This window comes from Camellia sinensis, chromosome 10 (assembly GCF_055761805.1).
Source record: "Camellia sinensis isolate YWXY chromosome 10, ASM5576180v1, whole genome shotgun sequence".
NCBI classification, from domain to species: Eukaryota; Viridiplantae; Streptophyta; class Magnoliopsida; order Ericales; family Theaceae; genus Camellia; species Camellia sinensis.
Genome location: NC_138970.1, coordinates 178,974,012 through 178,995,370, shown reverse-complemented (window position 1 = coordinate 178,995,370; position 21,359 = coordinate 178,974,012). Strand labels below are relative to the sequence as shown.

General features: G+C 35.8%; 1 protein-coding gene across 1 annotated transcript; it reads left to right on the top strand.

The window, feature by feature from the left end:
• Positions 1-1,186: 1,186 nt before the first annotated feature.
• Positions 1,187-6,347, top strand: LOC114310318 (receptor-like protein EIX2). Its single transcript, XM_028256268.2, has 2 exons — positions 1,187-4,250; positions 6,135-6,347. The coding sequence occupies exon 1, from the start codon at positions 1,231-1,233 to the stop codon at positions 4,222-4,224; it is 2,994 nt and encodes a 997-aa protein (XP_028112069.2). The 5' UTR covers positions 1,187-1,230; the 3' UTR covers positions 4,225-4,250; positions 6,135-6,347.
• Positions 6,348-21,359: the final 15,012 nt, after the last annotated feature.

Below are 21,359 nucleotides of genomic sequence, written 5' to 3'. Positions count from 1 at the left end.
TTATAATCAACACTGTTATCTCATAATCAAATTGTGTTTGAGAATTGACTATTTTAGGTCAATTTTTAATTTTTCCAAAAAAACGTACAAAAAATAAGAAGAATCAATTTTTTTTTTAATAATTTCTTGACTTTTTAACTATTTTAATTACTAAAAAAGATATTATATATTTTATTAAAATTTCTATCAAACATTCACATAGGTAAAAAATTTGATAAAACTTTTATGACGCTCACATTTTTGATTGCGAAAACAGCTTGGTCTCATTTGACAACTACATATTTTAGCTAAAAAGTTAAAAAATTATTATAAGTTGTTACATCACTCCCTTTATTTTTTTTACAAATCTTTTTATAAAAAATTAAAAAATTACTAAAATAACATATTTTCAAACGAGATCTTTGTCTTGTAGCTAAACATTAGCATCCAACCCGCCGACACTATTTGATTTATTAACATAGAATTGGACTTTATTTTCTTTTCATTGTATTTAAAATATATATAATGTATAAATTTTATAAAAAATTATGTAATCTATTTATATTTATTCATTGAAATTTAAAAATTCATCATTTTATTTCATAATCCTAAAATGATTACTGTCACATCTGTCTTTACAACATTTGTGTATGTCTATCACCCTGTCGGTTGTTAAAAAAAAATATGGAATGATTTGTCACTTTCGTTTTTCTCTAACATCTTTTTAATCTTTTTATTTTAACATTTGATGTACTTTTGTGCCCTTAATTCTTTTTTTATTGTAAGAAATGCTCTAAGCCAGAAACTGCCTTTTAACCTTAAAAAATAAAATAGTGATATGTAAATAAAAACACTCATTTTACCAAGTGTTATTTTGGTCAAACTCCACATCAAGTGCTTCCCCGCAAATTAATAAGCTTAAAAATAATAATAATACTATAGGTATAAATTAATATATCAACATATGTTATAACATTATTATTTTAAAATTACGGATTTTGTCAATTATACAAATTACAAATATTCAAACCCTCTAAAATTAAATTCTCGGCTAGTCAAAATTCTCAGCTATGAAGACAGGAAGTCCATATTTTGTGTGAAATTTTGTGTTCTATTTATATGTACATTTACTTTTTGAATTTTAAAGCATAAACAGTTTGTTGCTGACTGGTAGATTCCATGAAACATCCTATATTTCCTACATTATTGCATATAAATAGGTTTGTGTTGGACAAAACTTGGGGTTGTATCATGGTAAGCATGGCCAACAGTTGTTTTCAACTTCTTCTTTTCCTTCCTTTGTTTTTGATGTTTGTTTCCCTTGAAGCCAGTAGATTCAGTTCCAACTCTAGCAATTCCAAACCCAGTTGCATAGAGATTGAAAGGAAAGCACTTGTTGAATTCAAAAAAGGTCTCACAGATCCTTCTGGTCTACTTTCTTCTTGGGTAGGCAATGATTGTTGTACTTGGATGGGTATAGGTTGCAGCAACCAGACTGGCAATGTTGTAGCGCTGGAGCTTGGAAACCTTGGTGACTGTTATGACAAAAAAATTGGTTATGCACCTGCAACCAACTCGTCTTGTTTGGGTGGTGAGGTAAGTTCCTCCTTGCTCAACTTGAAATATTTGAATTACTTGGACCTAAGCATGAATGATTTCCAAGGGATTACAATCCCAAATTTCTTAGGCTCACTTGAAAAGTTGAGCTACCTCGATCTCTCTTATGCATCTTTTGGTGGAATGATTCCTCCTCATCTTGGAAATCTATCAAATTTGCACCATCTTGATCTCTTTGCACTTTCAAGTTGGGTTTCAAATTTAAACTGGCTTGTTGGTCTGTCTTCTCTAAGATATCTTAATCTTGGATATGTGAACCTCACTTTGGCAAGTACTAATTGGCTGCAAGCTTTAAATATGCTTCCTTCTCTGTCAGAATTGAGATTGCAAAACTGTGAACTTCACAGCTTACCTCACTCTGTACCAAACATCAATTTCACTTCCCTTTCCGTCCTTGATCTCTCTGACAACAATTTCAACTCTTCAATACCTCAATGGTTGTTTAACATAAGTTCCCTTTTGGATCTATATCTTTCTCTTAGTTACATGAAGGCCCCTATTTCTGATATACAATGGGGAAACCTCTGCAACTTGAGAACTTTAGATTTATTCGGAAATCAAATTAACGGAGACATAAGTGAACTTATAGGGGGTTTGGTTGAATGCAGCAACAGTAGCTTAGAAGAGTTAAGCTTAGGGAGCAACCAAGTGAGTGGACAGTTGCCAGATTATTCACTAGCACACCTTCAGAACTTAAGAAACCTTCTACTTTCTAATAACTTAATTTCAGGCCCAATCCCAGCATCTATTGGAAGGTTGTCAAAATTGGAGATATTACACCTCTCTTTTAATCAAATGAATGGGTCTATTCCAGATAGTGTCGGAAAACTTGCAAACTTAAACGTCTTGGCACTTTATAACAATTACTGGGAAGGTGCTCTATCCCAAAATCATTTGCAAGGCCTCACAAAACTGCTAAGTTTCACAATATCATCGTCGAACAATAGTTTAATCTTCAATATGAGTCACGAATGGGTTCCTCCTTTTAGCCTAACAGAAATCGCAATCCGCAACTGTCAATTAGGTCCCATATTTCCAGCATGGCTAAGTAATCAAAAACTACTTGTTGATATAACGTTGGCAGACGCTGCCATTTCCGACACAATACCTTATTGGCTTTGGGAGTTATCCCCACAGATCTATTGGTTAGATCTTTCTTACAATCGGATACATGGAATGCTTCCCAATTCATTAGTATTTCTCTCAGCATTTCTAGTGGATTTAAGTTTCAACCGCTTAGAAGGTTCACTCCTATTTTGGCCCAACGCGTCAAATCTCTTGCTGGCAAGCAATTTATTTTCAGGATCAATTCCCATGACCATCAGCCAAATGATGCCGTCATTGGAAGTTCTTGATTTATCTGGGAACTTCCTAAATGGTAGCATCCCCTTGTCCATAGGTAAGATGAAACGTTTGGAAATGCTTTATCTATCAAACAACCATTTTTCTGGAAGAATCCATGATCAATGGAGGGACTTACCAAATCTTGAAATCATAGATTTGTCCAAAAATAATTTACATGGTGAGATTCCAGGTTCAATTTGCTCACTGCCTAGTCTTTCTTGGTTGAAATTGAGCAGCAACAATCTTTCAGGGGAAGTATCTTTTGCATTACAGAAGTGCAAAGGCTTGACGATGCTTGATCTTGGAGAGAATCGATTCTATGGAAACATACCCAAATACATTGGACAAAGCTTCTCATCACTATTGGAACTGCGTATACGAGACAACATGTTTAGTGGAAATATTCCTGCACAATTATGCTCTCTTGCTCACCTCCACATCTTGGACCTTGCTCTTAATAATTTATCAGGATCCATCCCATCATGCTTGGGAAAATTGGGTGCTCTGAATTCTATGATATCATATAGTCCACATCAACTCTCTCTCAGTGATGCCATTTATCAACAAATGGAAATGGAATTGGTTGTGAAAGGAAGACAATTGATATATACCTTCACACTTGAGTTGGTAAATATCATTGACTTGTCGAGCAACAATCTTCAGGGAGAGATCCCAGAACTAATAACAAATCTCTCGACCTTAGGAACCTTAAATTTATCCCACAACCGACTGACGGGGAAAATACCGGAGAAGATTGGAGGCTTACAACGGTTAGAAACACTTGACCTCTCATGCAACCACCTTTCAGGTCCAATTCCTTCAACCATGTCCTCTATGACTTCACTGAACAATTTGAACTTGTCATTTAACAATTTGTCCGGACCAATTCCCTCCGGCAACCAGTTCGAAACCTTCATTGATCCTTCCATTTACGAGGGTAACCCAGAACTTTGTGGGCCTCCATTGTCAACCAAGTGCCTAATGCCCAATGATAGAGATGCTGATGCAAACCAACATGCTAAGGCTCACAAAGATGAAGATGAGAATGAAGACGAAAACGAAAACGAAAACGAAAACGAAAACGACAACTTGGGCTTCTACCTTGGCATGGCATTGGGGTTTGTGGTGGGGTTTTGGGCTGTTTGTGGTAGTTTGATGTTAAAGAAGTCTTGGAGATACACCTACTTTGGGTGTGTTGATAAAATGAAGGATTGGCTTTTCGTTGTCGTGATGGTGAACTTGAACCGGTTACGAAGAAGAATGATGGGAGCGGAACATAACTGAAGGCCCATGTGGCTAATTACGTAAAGGTACTATTATGAAGTCTCTTTCTTGCTCTAAAATGCTAATTAGTAGGGCTGGGCAACAAACCCACCCGCCCGCACAAACCGCCCGACCCTATCCTACCCGCAGTGTTTTGGGCGGTTTCGATGTAGGTAGGCGGGCGGGTGCGGGTCAAGAAATTGGCAAAAGATCGGGTTCGGGTCGAACCCGACCCGCCCGCAACCCGCAGTTTTTTTTTTTTTTTTTTTTTTTTTAAAGAAAAAATAACTAGTTATTATTATTATTTTTTGCATTTTGGATGGATGGAGATAACTAGTTATTATTTTTATTTTTACATTTTGGATGAAAGTAAAATTTATTATATGGGCACTTATATACATTATCATGATCTAATGATATTTAAATTAGTGTTACGAGTTTTACTTTTATTTATACATATAAAAAAAAAATCATTATATTCCATTAGTCTAGTAGACACAGTTAAATATGATATTTTGAATTGTCATTCTATTATCACATTATTTATTGCATATTAAAAGCTAAACAGTGAAGATTAATCCACTATTAAAATTAGTGTTACTAGTTTGACTTTTAAGGGTTTATTTTTGCATATTTAAATTAGTGTTACTAGTTTGACTTTTAAGGGTTTGTTTTTGCAAGCTAAGGAGGAAGATTAATTATTATCCTCAAGCACGGTTCCATATCATCTAATCTAACATGTGGACTATTTATTATGATCATGAATTGTATATCTTGTAATTTAATTTATAACTCTTCTAAAAAAAAAAATGTTTAGAAAGTAACAAAAAATGTCAAATTTGCTTAAGTTAAAAAAAAAAAAAAAAAAAAACACTAAACCGCAAACCGAACCGCACCCGCCCGCACAAACCGCGAACCGCATCGCGGGCGGTTGCGGGTCCATTTTTCCCCAACCGCATAAGTGCGGGTCGGGTCGGTTTTGACCCGCACCCGGCCAAAACCGACCCGCGAGCAGCCCTACTAATTAGTATAAATACTCAACTATTTGAGTCTTTCTTTTTCAATTTCTTAGCACAGCGACAAAATTCAAGTTTTTTTTTTTTGCAATGAACTTGTGTCTCTTTTAAAGCTAATAATAAGGACCTCTTTGTTCCTGAAGTAATATGCATCCTTCAACATTTTAAAAAGGGGAAATTATAGCCCAGTGAGTTTTAAAAAAAAATTACAAACACATAGAAAAAAGTTTAGAATTTTAATTATTAATATTTATGTAGTCTACAATTGATGTGTAAATTTTTTTTTTCTAATTTTACGCTAAATTATTATTTCCTCATTTAAAAACCTTTCAAAAATTTTCACCAACACAAAGCATTAAATAAGTTCTAAAAAAAAAACGCAACCCAACACCGCTACATTAATTTTATAAGTAAAGCATCTGATTGTAAATCATATTTCCAAAACTCAAGTAGTTCCAAACTTACTTGTCAAATCAATGTTTTCTAAAGCTTATTTTCAAGTTTAAAATAGTGTTTTCAAAACTCAATTTTAAAAGTTTTTACAGTAAATTATTTAAAAACACAACCTTATTAAAAAGTCATGTTTTAAAAACACAATTTTAAAGTTGAAGTCGTGTAATCGACCCACACTAGAAAAAAAAAAACAAAAAAACTTTGTTGACAAATACATTAAAATGAACGTCTTTTGATTTAAAAACAAATCACACAAATACATTTCAGGTTCTTTGCATTCTTGTTGTAGACCAATGAAGTAGAAATTCATCCTTTGCTGCACAAATGCAGTAAGATCATAAATCTCCCTCATTCTTTGTGCAAAATATTGCTAAATCAACATAAAGTATCAATCACTTTGATATTTGCATGAGAAATGGCGAGTTATTTTGTAATCAAATTCAAAATTCTGACTTTTTACAGACACCTTGATTCAAAAAGGAAACTTTGAACAAGAAGGATATCAAATAAATAGCTTGGCTTGCCTTCCCACTGTGGTCAACATGGCTTAGACTTTTCTTCATGCTTCTCAGGTTTCAAAACTCTGGCTATATTTGTTTTCCATTAATGATGTTTGTAATAAGAACAGTTTTATTTTATTTCTATTAATGATAAAGAACAATGAATAAACTTATCCTAGCCAGAAGCCAAGATAGGTATGTTGTTGTAATATTATACAAATAAAAAATATAGGGGAAATTTTTTTTTCAAAAGTTTGACCCTTGCAATAAAATAAAATGTAAATTTTTTATTTTGTTAATTTAACTCGTAATCATTTAATTTATTATCAATCTAAATCATTTGTTTATTTTTGTTAAGTAAAACTAGTTTATTTTTGTTAAGTAAAACTGGCGAAAAATGAGTATTTTAGCCATTAAATTCAATATAGGTATATATAAAATGTTTAAAATACCATTTTTTGTCGAGTTTAATGATTAAAATAATCATTTCACTATTGGTTTTCTTTAACAAAAATAGACCTATGGTTTATATTGAAAATAAATTGAAATATTAGAATTTAAATTGACAAAATTAAAAATTCAGAATTTATTTTGTTATAAGAGTCAAACCTTGGTAATTGTTGATGTAGCACTAGCACTATACATAGTGTTGTTTTTTGTAGCAGCTGATTGTACTCTTTTTTCATTCTCTCTGATATAATAAAATTAATGTGAGCCGTGGACGTAGGCAATCTTGCCGAACCACGTAAATCTCTGTGTTATTTCTTGTGTGAGATTGTTTTTGTCTTTTTCTGATTATTGTCTGTATGTTTAGTTATTTCACAACAGAAAAAAAAACGATAACATATAAAACAAAACAAAAAATTATTTTCATCACTAAGGTGCTGTTTGGTAACACTGGTGTGTTTGGTAACGTTTACGTTTTCAGTTTATATTTACAAAAATTTTATAAACTGGTTTTTGTTTATTTTTAGAAAAACATAAACTACAAACGCGTTTGGTAATTGACAAAATGTTTACAAAATTTAAAAAATATAAAAAAGAGTGAAAAATGGCAAGTGGTAGCAAGTGGCGGCGAAAGACGGTGGTGGCAAGTGGCGGCGAAAGACGGTGGGTGGTGGGTAGCTGGTGGTGGTGGGTGGGTGGGTGACGGTGGCGGGTGGTAGCGAGTGGGTGGTGGTGGTGGTGGCGGGTGGTGGAAAGTGATGACGGTGGGTGGTGGGTACCTGGTGGTGGTGGGTGGTGGCGGGTGGGTGGGTGACGGTGGCGGGTGGTGGGTGGTAGCGAGTGTGTGGTGGTGGTAGTGGTGGTGGTGATGGCGATGACGGCTGGTGGGTGGTGGTGGCAGGTGGGTGGCGGATGGCGGGTGGTGGCGGGTGTTGGTAGTGGGTGGGTGGATGACAGTGGCGGGTGGTGGCGAGTGGGTGGTGGTGGTGGTGGTAGTGGTGGCGGCGGCGGTGACGAGTGGGTGGTGGTGGTGGTGGCGGTGGCGGTGGCGGGTGGTGGGTGGTGGTGACAGGTGGGTGGCGGTGGCGGGTGGTGGTGACAGGTGGGTGGCGGATGGTGGGTGGTGGCGGATGGTGGCGGGCGGTGATGGTGGTTGGGTGGGTGACGGTGGCGGGTGGTGGGTGGTAGCCAGTGGGTAGTGGTGGTGGTGGTGGTGGCGGTGGTGGCGGCGGGTGGTTGGTAGTGGTGGCAAATGGGTGGCGGATGGTGGGTGGTGGTGGGTGGTGGGTGGGTGAGTGGGTGACGGTGGCGGGTGGTAGCGAGTGGGTGGTGGTAGCAAGTAGGTGGCGGGTGGGTGGTGGGTGATGGTGGTGGTGGTGGGGGCGGGTGGGTGAGTGACAAGTGGCTGGTGGTGGTGGGTGGCTGGTGGTGGTAGGTGGTGGATAGTGGTGGCAAGTGGGTAGTGAGTGGTGATGGCAAGTAGGTGGCGGGTGATGGTGGCGGGCGGTGGATGGTAGTAGCGGGTGGTGGGTGGTGGGTGGTGGATGGCAAGTGGGTGGTAGTGGTGGTGGTGGCAAGGGGTGGGTGGTGGTGGCGAGTGGGTGGCAGATGGGTGGTGGATGGTGGTGGCGAGTAGTGAGTGGTGGTGGCAGGTGGTCGTGGGGGGTGGGAGGTGGGTGGTGGTGGCGGAAGAGGGTGGTGGAAAATGGTGGCGGGTGGTGGCTAGTGTTAGGTGATTAAAAAAAAAAAAAACTGAAAACTAAAAATGGAAACATATTTTTTGTGTTTTCATTTTTTGGCCAAATTTATAAACTGAGACCACTGATTTATAAATCAAAAATTTTACCAAACAAGTTTTTATTTGAGTTTTTTAAATTTTTATAAATATAAACAGAAAACTGAAAACGTAAGTGTTACCAAACGGCACACGTTTTTAGTTTTCTGTTTATATTTACAAAAATTTAAAAAACTCAAATAAAAACTTGTTTGGTAAATTTTTGATTTATAAATCAATGGTCTCAGTTTATAAATTTGGCCAAAAAATGTAAACTCAAAAAATGTGTTTCCGTTTTGAGTTTTGAGTTTTTTTTTTTACCACCCAACACTAGCCACCACTCGCCACCATTTTCCACCACTGTCTTCCGCAACCACCACCCACCACCTGCCACCACCACTCACCACCCACCTGTCACCACCATCCACCACCCACCACCCGCAACCACCACCCACCTGCCATCCACCAACCACCACCCACCTGCCACCCACTTGCCATCACCATCTGCCATCATCACCCACCCACCACTACCCGCTATCCGTCACCCACCTGCCACCACCACTTGCCACAACCACCACTACCACTCACTTGCTACCACCCACCACCCACCACCGTCACCCACCCACCCACCCACCACCACCACCACCCGTCACCACTACCACCCACTCGCTACCACCCACCACCAGCCACCGTCACCCACTTACCTACCACCACCCGCTACCCACCACCGACCGTCACCAATTTTCACTGCCGTCTTCTGCCGCCACTTGCCATTTCTCACTCTTTTTTATATTTTTAAATTTTTTTAAACATTTTGTCAATTACCAAACACGTTTGTAGTTTATGTTTTTCTAAAAATAAACAAAAAATAAACAAAAACCAGTTTATAATATTTTTATAAATATAAACTGAAAACATAAACGTTACCAAACAGACCCTAAATGTTTATAAATAAATAAAAGAAAAGAAAGAAAGAAAAATAAGTGTTTTTTATCTACTCATGTAATTAGGATTTATTTACATTGGATCATTAGAACAAAACAAACCTCTTACAGCTCTAGAGAGTGGAAACTGAGGAGCATATTCCATAAAATCACTTTCATGAGGCAGAGCAAATAAAAATATCACGGTCTTGTTGGGTATATCTCTTTATTGGAGTGTGGGACCCAATTAATTTGTTAAAGAATTTTAATTTGGCTTGGTTTAGGTATAATGTATTATTATATATTATATTTGTGAAGACCCAATTCAATTTGGATACAATTAGGGTTTGATTACAAAACTCAATACCCAATTATGTATATATATATATTGTTCAATAGTTGAGATAGACACATATTGGTTTTCACCAAAAAGAAAAACTGTAGCGGCTGCACTATTGTTTTTCGGTTTTTCAAAAAGGGGAGCAACCATTGGTTCTCATTGTTAGTTGGTGAGATTAGTGCTTCCTAATTGATTCAGTGAGTTTGCTTGGCGATAGCAGCGGCTGTTTGATCTGGGTTGATTGTGCTTTGTTCGTGGATGTTGTTGTCTCTTGATTCGGTTGATTTGGGATAATTATTTTGGATCTTCTACAACTTTGGTTTTGAAGATTTTGGCTCATCTATTTGGTGAGATCTTTCCTCTTTATTTATTTGTGATTATTTAGAATTCACCTAATGGTGGTTTTGTGAGACTATTGGTGTCTCGTTTGTAATCGTTTGGAACTATTTGGTTGATAGTGGAATCGGATTTTGATCCCGTGGACGTACCTCACATTGAGGGAACCACGTAAAAATCCTTGTGTTGCTTTTGATTTAATTTTTCTGCATTAGTTTTTATTCCCATTGATTGATTTACTTGTGGGGAATCACATATTTTCCCTAACAACTGGTATCAGAGCTTACGGTCTATTTGAGTTTATTTACTTGTGTAAATCAATGGAGGGGAATGTGGGTCGTATGTCTAGCTTCAATGGAAGTAATTGGGTAACTTGGAAAACTAAAATGGAGGACCTATTATTTTGTAAAGATTTGTATGGACCCATTGAGGGTGATAGTGGCAAACCTGAGGGTATGAAAGATGATGAATAGAATAGGCTTAATCGAAAAGCCGTTGGTGTTATCCGTCAATGGATTGATGACAGTGTGTTTCATCATGTTGCTACTGAAACTTCAGCACATGATTTATGGAAAAAATTAGAGAGCCTTTATGATAGGAAATCAGCCACAAATAAAGCTTTTTTGTTTCGTAAGTTGGTTAATTTAAAATATAAAGAGGGCAGCCCTATTCCGGAACATCTGAATGAAATAAAGAGTATTGTTAACCAACTTGCTTCTATGAAAATTATTTTTGATGATGAGTTGCAAGCTTTGATGCTACTTGGTTCTTTGCCCGAAAGTTGGGAGACTTTGGTTGTGACCGTCAGTAATTCGACGCCCGATGGAGTTGTCATAATGGGCCAAGTCACTAGTAGCCTATTGAATGAAGAAACTAGAAGAAAATCAGCGGGTTTCTCTCATTCGGAAGCATTCGTTGTGAGAGGCCGAAGCAAAACAAGGGAGAGGAGTAAGACTCCTCATGGTCGTGATCAAACCCTTGACAAATCGAAAGATGGTTCTTTTTTAAAGAAAAACATTGAGTGTCATTATTGCCATGAGAAAGGGCACATGAAGCGGGAATGCCGAAAGCTCAAGAATAAGGAGAAAAGGCGTGCCAAAAGTGTGGACAAGAAGCAAGAAGACACAACGGCAGTTACTACCAATGGTGATCTCATGGTCGTTTGTGAAGATGATTGTATCAATTTTGTGGGCCAAGAGAGCAATTGGGTGATTGATTCCGGTGCTTCTTTTCATGTGACTTCTCGAGTTGATTTCTTCACTACCTACACCGAAGGAGATTATGGTTTTGTTCGAATGGGTAATGAAGGTTTGTCCAAGATTATTGACATGGGTGATGTTTGCTTGGAAACAAATTTGGGCTGCAAGTTGTTGCTTAAAGATGTGAGGCATGTTCCCGACATTCGCCTCAATTTGATATCTACCGGGAAGCTAGATGATGAAGGCTACAACAACAAATTTGGTGATGGAATATGAAAGCTCACAAAGGGTTCCTTGGTGGTGGCTAAGTGTAAGAAGATTCATACACTTTATTCGATGCAAGGAAAAATTAGTAAAGGTGTTGTCAATGCACTTCAAGATGATACTTCTACCGAATTGTGGCACAAGCGGCTTGGCCATATGAGTGAAAAGGGGCTGCAAGTTTTGTTCAAGAAAGACCTTCTACCCAGTTTGAAAGGTACACATCTCAAAACTTGTGTTCATTGTTTGGTGGGTAAACAACATAGAGTTTCTTTTCATAAAAATGTTGCTTCTAGAAAAGAAAATGTTTTAGAGTTGATTCATTCAGATGTTTGTGGTCCTTTAAAAGTTAGAACACATGGTGGTGCACTTTATTTTGTTACTTTTATTGATGATTATTCAAGGAAAATTTGAGCTTTTCTACTAAAAACTAAATATCAAGTTCTAGAAGTATTTAAACTTTTTTAGGCCATGGTTGAAAGAGAAACAGGGCAGAAATTGAAGTGCATCCGATCAGACAATGGTGGTGAATACATTGGGCCATTTGATGAGTATTGTCGCAGCTAAGGTATTCGGCATCAAAAGACAGTTAAGAAGACTCCTCAACAAAATGGAGTTGCCGAGAGGATGAACCGCACAATTGTGGAAAGAACAAGGTGTTTGCTTTCACAAGCTAAATTGCCAAGATCCTTTTGGGGTGAGGCATTGAAGACAGCGGTTGACGTGATCAATTTGTCTCATTCCTATCCTTTGAATGGTGATGTTCCAGAAAGAGTTTGGACCGGTAAAGATGTGTCTTATGAGCACTTGAGAGTGTTTGGTTGCCGAGCTTTTGTTCACATTCCAAAGGATGAGAGGTCCAAGCTTGATAGTAAGTCAAGACAATGCATTTTCCTTAGCTATGGGCGTGATGAGTTTGGTTCTAGATTGTGGGATCCGGTCGACAAGAAAGTTATTCGAAGTCGTGATGTTGTGTTTCTTGATGACCAAACAATTGAAGACTTTGGCAAAGGTGATCAACCGGAGCCAAAAACTAGTGATCTCATTGACATGGATTTATCTCCTTCATCTTCAGTTGATGATGAAAACGGGGGAGATGTGCAGCCACCTATTGAAAATGTAGAGGATGATGCTAATCCTAATGAAGTTGAGCCAGAAATTGAGGAAGAGCATCCAACTCAAGAACCGTCACCACAACTTGAGTTAAGAAAATCTACAAGGGACCGGCAACCTTCAAGAAAGTATCCTCCCAATGAGTTTGTGTTGATTTCTGATCAAGGGGAGCCCGAGAGCTACCAAGAAGCAATTGAGCATGCAAGGAAAGGTGATTGGAAAAAGGCGAAGAGAAGATGAACTCCTTACTTGAAAATCACACCTATGACTTAGTGAAGTTGCCTAAGGAGAGGAAAATTCTGAAAAATAAGTGGGTTTTTAAATTGAAGAATGATGGCAAGAATCTGAGGTACAAGGCCGTCTTGTTGTGAAAGGCTTTGGGCAAAAGAAAGGCATTGACTTTGATGAGATTTTCTCGCCGGTTGTGAAGATGTCTTCTATTCGGGTTGTACTTGGCATGGCTGCAAGTATGAACCTTGAAGTTGAGCAACTTGATGTGAAGACCGCATTTCTTCATGGTGATCTTGAAGAAGAAATTTTCGTGGAGCAACCGGAAGGTTTTGTAGAGAAAGGGAAAGAGAAACTTGTTTGCAAATTGAAGAAAAGTTTGTATGGTCTCAAGCAAGCCCCGCGACAATGGTACAAAAAATTTGACTCTTTCATGATGAATAATGGTTTTTCTAAAACCACTTCGGACCATTGTGTGTTTGTGAAAAATTTTTCGGATGGTAAATTTATTATTCTTTTGCTTTATGTTGATGACATGTTAATTGTGGGTCAAGATTCTACCATGATAAACAGGTTGAAATTAGAGTTGAGCAAGTCTTTTGCTATGAAAGATTTGGGACCGGCAAAGCAAATTCTTGGTATGAAAATTGTTCGTGATCACAAAGAGGGGCTGATTTGGTTGTCTCAAGAAAGCTACATTGAGAAAGTTCTTGAGAGGTTCAATATGGATAAAGCAAAGTCGGTTGGTTGTCCACTTGCGGGTCACTTCAAGCTTAGTTCGAATCAATGTCCTACAAGTGGAAAAGACAAAGAAGAGATGTTGAAAGTTCCTTATGCTTCAGCAGTTGGTTCTTTGATGTACGTCATGGTTTGTACAAGGCCAGATATTGCTCACGCCGTTGGTGTGGTGAGTCGTTTTCTCTCTAATCCGGGTAAAGAACATTGGGCAGCGGTAAAATGGATTCTAAGGTATCTTCGAGGGACTTCGAAGGTGTATTTGTGTTTTGGGGATGGTAAGCCGATGCTTGATGGGTTCACTGATTCTGACATGGCCGACGATATTGATTCTAGGAAATCTACTTCGGGGTATTTGATGCCTTTTGCAGGGGGAGCTGTGGCATGGCAATCTAAATTACAAAAATGTGTTGCTCTTTTAACTACCGAAGCTGAATTTATTACTATTACGGAAGCTTGCAAAGAAGAGTTATGGTTGAAGAAATTTTTGCAAGAGTTGGGTTTAAAGCAAGAAAAGTATGTGCTTTATTGTGATAGTCAAAGTGCTATTCACTTGAATAAAAATTCTACTTTTCATTCGAGATCGAAACACATTGATGTGAGATACCATTGGATTCACGATGTGCTAGATTCGAAATTGTTACAACTCGAAAAGGTTCACACAAGTGATAATATTTCAGATATGTTAACGAAGACTTTGTCGAGGGACAAACATTTGAAGTGTCGAACTTTGGCGGGTATGGTTGATCTCTCCACCTAAGTCGGTAGGGGGAGAATTGTTAGGTATACCTCCTTATTGGAGTGTGGGATCCAATTGGTTTGTTAAAGAATTTTAATTTGGCTTGGTTTAGGTATAATGTATTATTATATATTATATTTGTGGAGACCCAATTCAATTTGGATACAATTAGGGTTTGATTACAAAACTCAATACCCAATTATATATATATATATATATATATTGTTCAATAGTTGAGATAGACATATATTGGTTTTCACCAAAAAGAAAAACTGCAGCGGCTGCACTATTGTTTTTCGATTTTTCAAAAAGGGGAGCAACCATTGGTTCTCATTGATAGTTGGTGAGATTAGTGCTTCCTAATTGATTCAGTGAGTTTGCTTGGGGATAACAGCAGCTGTTTGATCTGGGTTGATTGTGCATTGTTCGTGGATGTTGTTGTCTCTTGATTCGGTTGATTTGGGATAATTATTTTGGATCTTCTACAACTTTGGTTCTGAAGATTTTGGTTCATCTATTTGGTGAGGTCTTTCCTCTTTGTTTATTTGTGATTATTTGGAATTCACCTAAGGGTGATTTTGTGAGACTATTAGTGTCTCGTTTGTAATCGTTTGGAACTATTTGGTTGATAGTGAAATTGGATTTCGATCCCGTGGACGTACCTCACATTGAGGGAACCACGTAAAAATTCTTGTGTTGCTTCTGATTTAATTTTTCTGCATTAGTTTTTATTCCTATTGATTGATTTACTTGTGGGGAATCACATATTTTCCCTAACAGGTCTAACAGATATATTCATAGGTATATTCCTTTCTACGAAGAAAAAGAAGTAACAAAGAAACAATTAATCATTCGAAAAGTTAAATATTGTGAAGCATGCTAGAGTATGGAAACACAATTTGACAAGGGATAATAGAACAATTATAACAGCATGAAAATATGATTCTCTCATTATTTGTTAAATATAGTGGGTCCAAAACATATGCATAATTTTTTTTACATGAATACACATAGGAAGTAAAACGAAACTCAGCTCGATTAAAACTTGTTTGAAATTAATTTCAAAAATAAACAAGTCAAGTTTTAACATATTTTGAAACTTGTTAAATTTTTAAGTCAAATTTTAACAATTTACTACTCAGCCTGACTTATTTGGAGGTATGACAATTAGTAGGGATACCACCACCATTAAGATCATGAAATGATTCCGTTAATCTGAAGCTATTTTTCTAAGAAAAATAGTCTCTCTCCCTCTCTCTCATCAACATAGTAATTAAATTAGTCATACTCCCATGCCATTTTCCTTCCTATAAAAATACCTTCCTCCCAACAACCCAACAACAAGAATCAGACCATTGTTAGCACCTACAGTTCAAATGTGGTCTAAAATTATAGCAGAAATGGCCTAAGAACTAGGAGCTTTTGCTACGAAGACTACAACCATAAGGGTGTTCTTGAGAAGCTATCCTCTGCAATGGGGAGGCAAAGATGAAGAAATCAAGAACAAGATTGTTAGAGTCCTCAAAGGAGGCGATGTAAAGAAACCCATAAAGAAGCTAATTGCATCAATTTTCCACTGGGGAGAAGGAAGGGTTCTGGTCTTGAGGAGATTCAAGCACAAGATCACATTTTACATCATTGTCCATCTTCCTAATGGCTTTAAACCTCCATCTGCCTTAATTTCAACTTAAGACCTTTGTTCATCTGCTTCGACTCGTCTTCAACTTACAATTTTTGACTTGATGTACATCTATAGACTATATTCATGAATAGTTATATTTATCTACCAAATATGTGAAAGCAATTGAAAGGCCTACATCATTGGAACATGCCATCTGATGATCAGAGAAGGCACAAGGATCAGCTCTCTCCTAATCCAAAAAGAATGCCACTTCTTTTTTAAAAGCTGGTCCAAAATGAATGACACATTAGAAGCATACCACTGCTATAGTCCTCTCAAATTTTAGACCACTGTCACAACCAAAAGGAAAAGTTGGAAAAGAAATAAATAGAATATCAACACGCCAAGTTCACAAATCTATAATTTACAACCTGATCTTTCTCTCTGCTTCAAGAAAATGACTTCGGGTTGAACAATTAGGCTTTTGTTCTCATATGTTGACTATGCCCTTCGAGCGCAATATATCAAGGTTAATTGTAAAATCTTATTTTTGAAAATAAAATAACTTACAAAGAAAAAGTCCAAGTGGTACACACTTGAAACAGGGAACTGCTAGTTCAGTGGTTAAAACTAGGCTTACAAACCTTGAGGTTGAGGGCTTGAACCTAAGGGCAATCACCAATCACTTTGTACAAATTATGCGAAAAGTTAGGTTTGTACACAAACAACTCCCCCCAAACCCCATGAAATGGATACTAAACTGGATATATATGAGTGTGTGTGTGTGTTGAAGAACCCACAAGTAATTGTTCAATGTTTATCATTTAAAAGATGCCATTGTCATACTCCCCCTTTCTCTCTTGTATTTTATTTTATTTTTTTTCTTCTCTCTCTATGCAATAGCAGTGGCAACAAACGCAATCTGTTTAGAATTTCTCATTTAAATTTTTGGGTGGCTCGATGAATGAAAAAAATAAATGATTTAACATAATGGCCTGCTTCAGTACCCATTTCACATTACTTTTTTAGTAACGTTTATTTTAATTATAACAGCTTTACAAAAGCTATGCAAAATTATGTAAATTTAAAACTTCAATGACATTTTGTGAGTAGTGCTATGAAAAACATTAAAAGAAAATCCCTAATATTTCTCGTTTCCTACCTTATCGGCACCCACTTTCTGAGGCAGTTTCCAGTTCTACAAGAAACCCTCCTAAAATTTCTCTTTTGTTCTACGAGTATTCTGGAGTCAATCACAAAGGTAATTATCTATCTATACATACTTCATCTTTTTTTCCCCCTTCTGTGAGTTATTGTATGTACAGTACAATATATGTGTGCGTTGAAGATTATAACTGGTTAAAAAAATAAAAAAAAAGGTTTGATAAATTAAGATGATTTAAGTTTTATTTTTGTAAAAAATCTCTTTGTTTTTCTTACATTTTGGACAGTTGCTGTTTTGAGTGTGTTTGCATCTCCATGTTTGTTGTACACCCATTTTCAGAAACCAAAAACAACAAAAAATGTTTCAATAGAGTTTTACTCTCTTCTATTCTCCTCTGTTTTCTAACTTTTCTTGGAAACCAAAAGGAGGGAGGGTCAAGTGGATACTAATGCCCGTTTGTTTGTTTTAGTTCCAAGTAGAGTTCAATTATGTCAGTGGAGTTACAAGTTTGATTTTAATATGCATAAATATGACTTCTTCATTTTTTAATTAATTTCAAGACTATATGGTTTGCTATTACCGCAGAGCAGAGGTGCAAGGGGTTATTTATGGAAGGATTGGATGAACAGAAAACCCGATGAAATACCTAAATACTCTACTACTTAAAATTATTTGTATCTGTATTACAAAGAATAATAATAATAATTTTGGTGGTGAACATAGTAAAAAAATGGGTTTTGAGCCTTTGGTCTGGTATTGTCAGCCAGTGGAAGGTGGGATTTGGGCAACGGTGACAGATAGTGCCTTTGGTGCTTATACACCATGTGGCATTGACTCTGTTGTGGTTTGTATATCTCATTTGGTTCTTCTGGGCCTGTGCTTCTACTGAATTTGGCTAATTAGAAATGATCTTAAACTCCAGAGGCACCAACTCAGATCAAAATACTACAATTATGTGTTGGGTCTATTGGCTGGTTATTATACTGCTGAGCCTTTGTTTAGACTGGTTATGGGCATTTCATTGTTTAATTTGGATGGACAGACAGCTCTCGCTCCCTTTCAGGTTTGTTGTTTACTAGCATGCAGTCTCTATTTACAATTTTCTTTCGATTCCAGCATTCCGTTATGAATAATATGCGATCTGGATTTTACAGTTTTCTTTTCTTTTCTTTTAAATGCATATAACTAGTTAAATGTGTAATCTTGGGTATCTGTGCTCTTTACTCCTATGTGTTTCAACATCAGTAATACTAGGGATCATGAAAAATATATCATGAATATTATCATGAAAGATTTTCAACCTTTAGATTATCCATACAATAAAACACCACACACTAATCAAGACTAATCAAGGGATGAAAAATTTTCATGATGTATTTCATGATATATTTTTCATGATCCCTAACATTACTCCAACATGCAAAGTTATAAGGAATCCATAAAATGTGCAGGTATATATACACACATAATAAAAAACTTAAATAAACCAACGGGTTTAATCTGATTGGCCAGAATTCTTGAACCTCACCAAGATGTCAGTAATTTGAATGAATAAAGTTATACACACTAATTGGTAAGTGATGTGACATAATCTTAGAGGTTTTGAATCTTTATAGTTTGTATAATGGGTGGGGTCCGTAACTTTAAAGTGGCAATATTACTACAGTACACTAATTAGTATACTAATTGGTGCATATAACACCATTGAATTCAAATCTCCCCACCTACGTGTGGGTCTTATTTTCCGTGTATCAATTGGGGTTTTCTCTCCCACTTTGAAAATTTCTTTGTAAAAGTGTATAATGTATTTAATTTTCATTATTATTTTTTGTAAAAGTTTGTATTACATTTAATTTTCATTATTATGAATGTAATTCATTAGATTTCATTATCTATCTATACTATATATATAACCAAATGTAGTTGTTTTATCAAAATTCTCCAAATATTTATTCCTAAATTCTCATAATTTTAAAACACTCTCTTTCCTACGTGCCAACTTTCTTTGATTGTCTTTCATGTTTTCTATTTTTCTTCATTTTTTATTTGTTTGATTAATTAAAATTAAAATTAATTTCATTACTTATGGATAAAGATTTGAATTTCAAAATTCCTCCATATAGATAAACATATAAAAACTGAAAATTAATTTTATAATCTACAGATAAAGATAAAAAATAAACAATTAATTTAAAAAAACTAATTTCATAACTTATAGATAATTTAAAATTTCTTCCCATAAATAAACAAATAAAAGTTGATAAATAACTTATAAAAATTAATTTCATGGCCTATAAATAAAGATAAAGATTAAATAATTGATTTTTTTTTTAAAAAAAATTACTCTCTTTTTTCCCCCCTCATTTCGTACTTTAATTAATTTCATTATAGATAAACATATAAAATTCATAAATAATTTATGAAAATTTATTTCATGACCTATAGATAAAGATAAAAATTTTAAAAATTATTTAAAAATAATAATTTCATGACTTATAGATAAATAAACATATAAAAATTGATAAATAATTTATAAAGATTAATTTCATGGCCTACAGATAAAGATAAAGATTAAATAATTGATTTTCAAAAAATTAAAATAATAAAATTTAGATAAAGATATGGTTTGTTAATCTATATATCTATCAAAAACATATATATCTAAATCTTTATTTTGATTTACTCATTTTTTTTTTCACCTATCACATATTATCTTTTTTTTATTTTAAATTTTTTATCTTATGAAATGCTCTTATCTATAACTTCTTATCTCTTATTAAATTCTTAACCTTCTCTTGACAATTTTTATTATTCGTTATTATCTACCAAATGATAAAGATCATTAAAAAAAAAATTATCGCTTTGAAGGAAAATAATATTAATAATGAAATAATAAAGGCTACATGGGAGAAGGTAGTACAAAAATCTCACAAAATTAATTTTCTTCACTATATTTATAAAATGTAATAATTTGAGATTCTTTCTATTAGTTATTAAAAATAATTTGCATTAGGTCATTGTTATGTTTTTTTTTAAATTTTTTTATAAGGCTGTCATTCGCTATAGTATTTCTTCAATCCCATCTCTAAATTCTCTCTTTGAAATTTTTGTTTTTTCAATAATTAAGTTTAGAATCAATTTCTTATCAAATTTGTTTTCTTGATCCTTATTTTATTAAAGGATCGAGACGAATAAAACTTTCATATAATATATGAAATTAATGAATATAATACAAAGATGATAGGGAAGTACTACATATTTGTCAATATCTCTATATTATTATTAGTTGATTTGCTAGATTATACTATCACTTTAGAGCCCATATGATTCAATTCAATATTCATGACTCTATTTGTAATTGACCATTTTTTCGTTGAGTAACCGATATGATTTTTTTTTGGGTACATAATGATTAAAGCTATCATATGTTATATTTTTTCAAATACAATTCAAATAATTTTTTATCATTTTTTTATAAATAAAATGGATTAAAACTATTCTCTTATATAATTTTTATAATACTATGACATTCTTATCTTGATTAATTTTATAAATGATGTAGAAACTATGCAAGTATTATTCAAACTATGGAGAATAATTTATACTTTGATATGATATGGGTGTGTCATTGATAGAGGAAATCAAAAATAGAGAGTTGCTAATATAATCAATGTAACACTTACGTTTTATGTTTTCTGTTTATATTTATAAAAATTTTAAAAATTCAAATAAAAACTTGTTTGGTAAAATTTTTGATTTATAAATCAGTGGTCTCAGTTTATAAATTTGGCCAAAAAATGAAAACACAAAAAATGTGTTTCCATTTTAAGTTTTCAGTTTTTTTTTTTTTTACCACCCAACACTAGCCACCACCCGCCACCATTTTTCACCACCGTCTTCCGCCACCACCCACCCCCCCCACCACCTGCCACCACCACTCACCACCCACATGCCACCACCACTCACCACCCACATGCCACCACCACCCACTACCCGCCACCCACCACCCATCTGCCACCCACTCGCCACCACCATCCACCCCTCGCCACCACCACCCACCATCCATCTGCCATCCACCCGCCACTACCATCCACCGCCTGCCACCACCACCCGCCACTTACTTGCCACCACCACTCACCACCCACCACCCACCCGCCACCTACTTGCCACCACCACTCACCGCTCACCTGCCACCACTAGCCACCTACCACCAGCACCCACCTGCTACCTACCTGCCACTAGCACCCACCCGCCACCCACCTGCCACCACCCACCACCACTACCACCACTACCCACTCGCTACCAC

What these genes read in the sequence shown, in the direction of transcription:
- LOC114310318 (XM_028256268.2), top strand. Translation starts at nt 1,231, where the DNA reads ATGGTAAGCATGGCCAACAGTTGTTTTCAACTTCTTCTTTTCCTTCCT.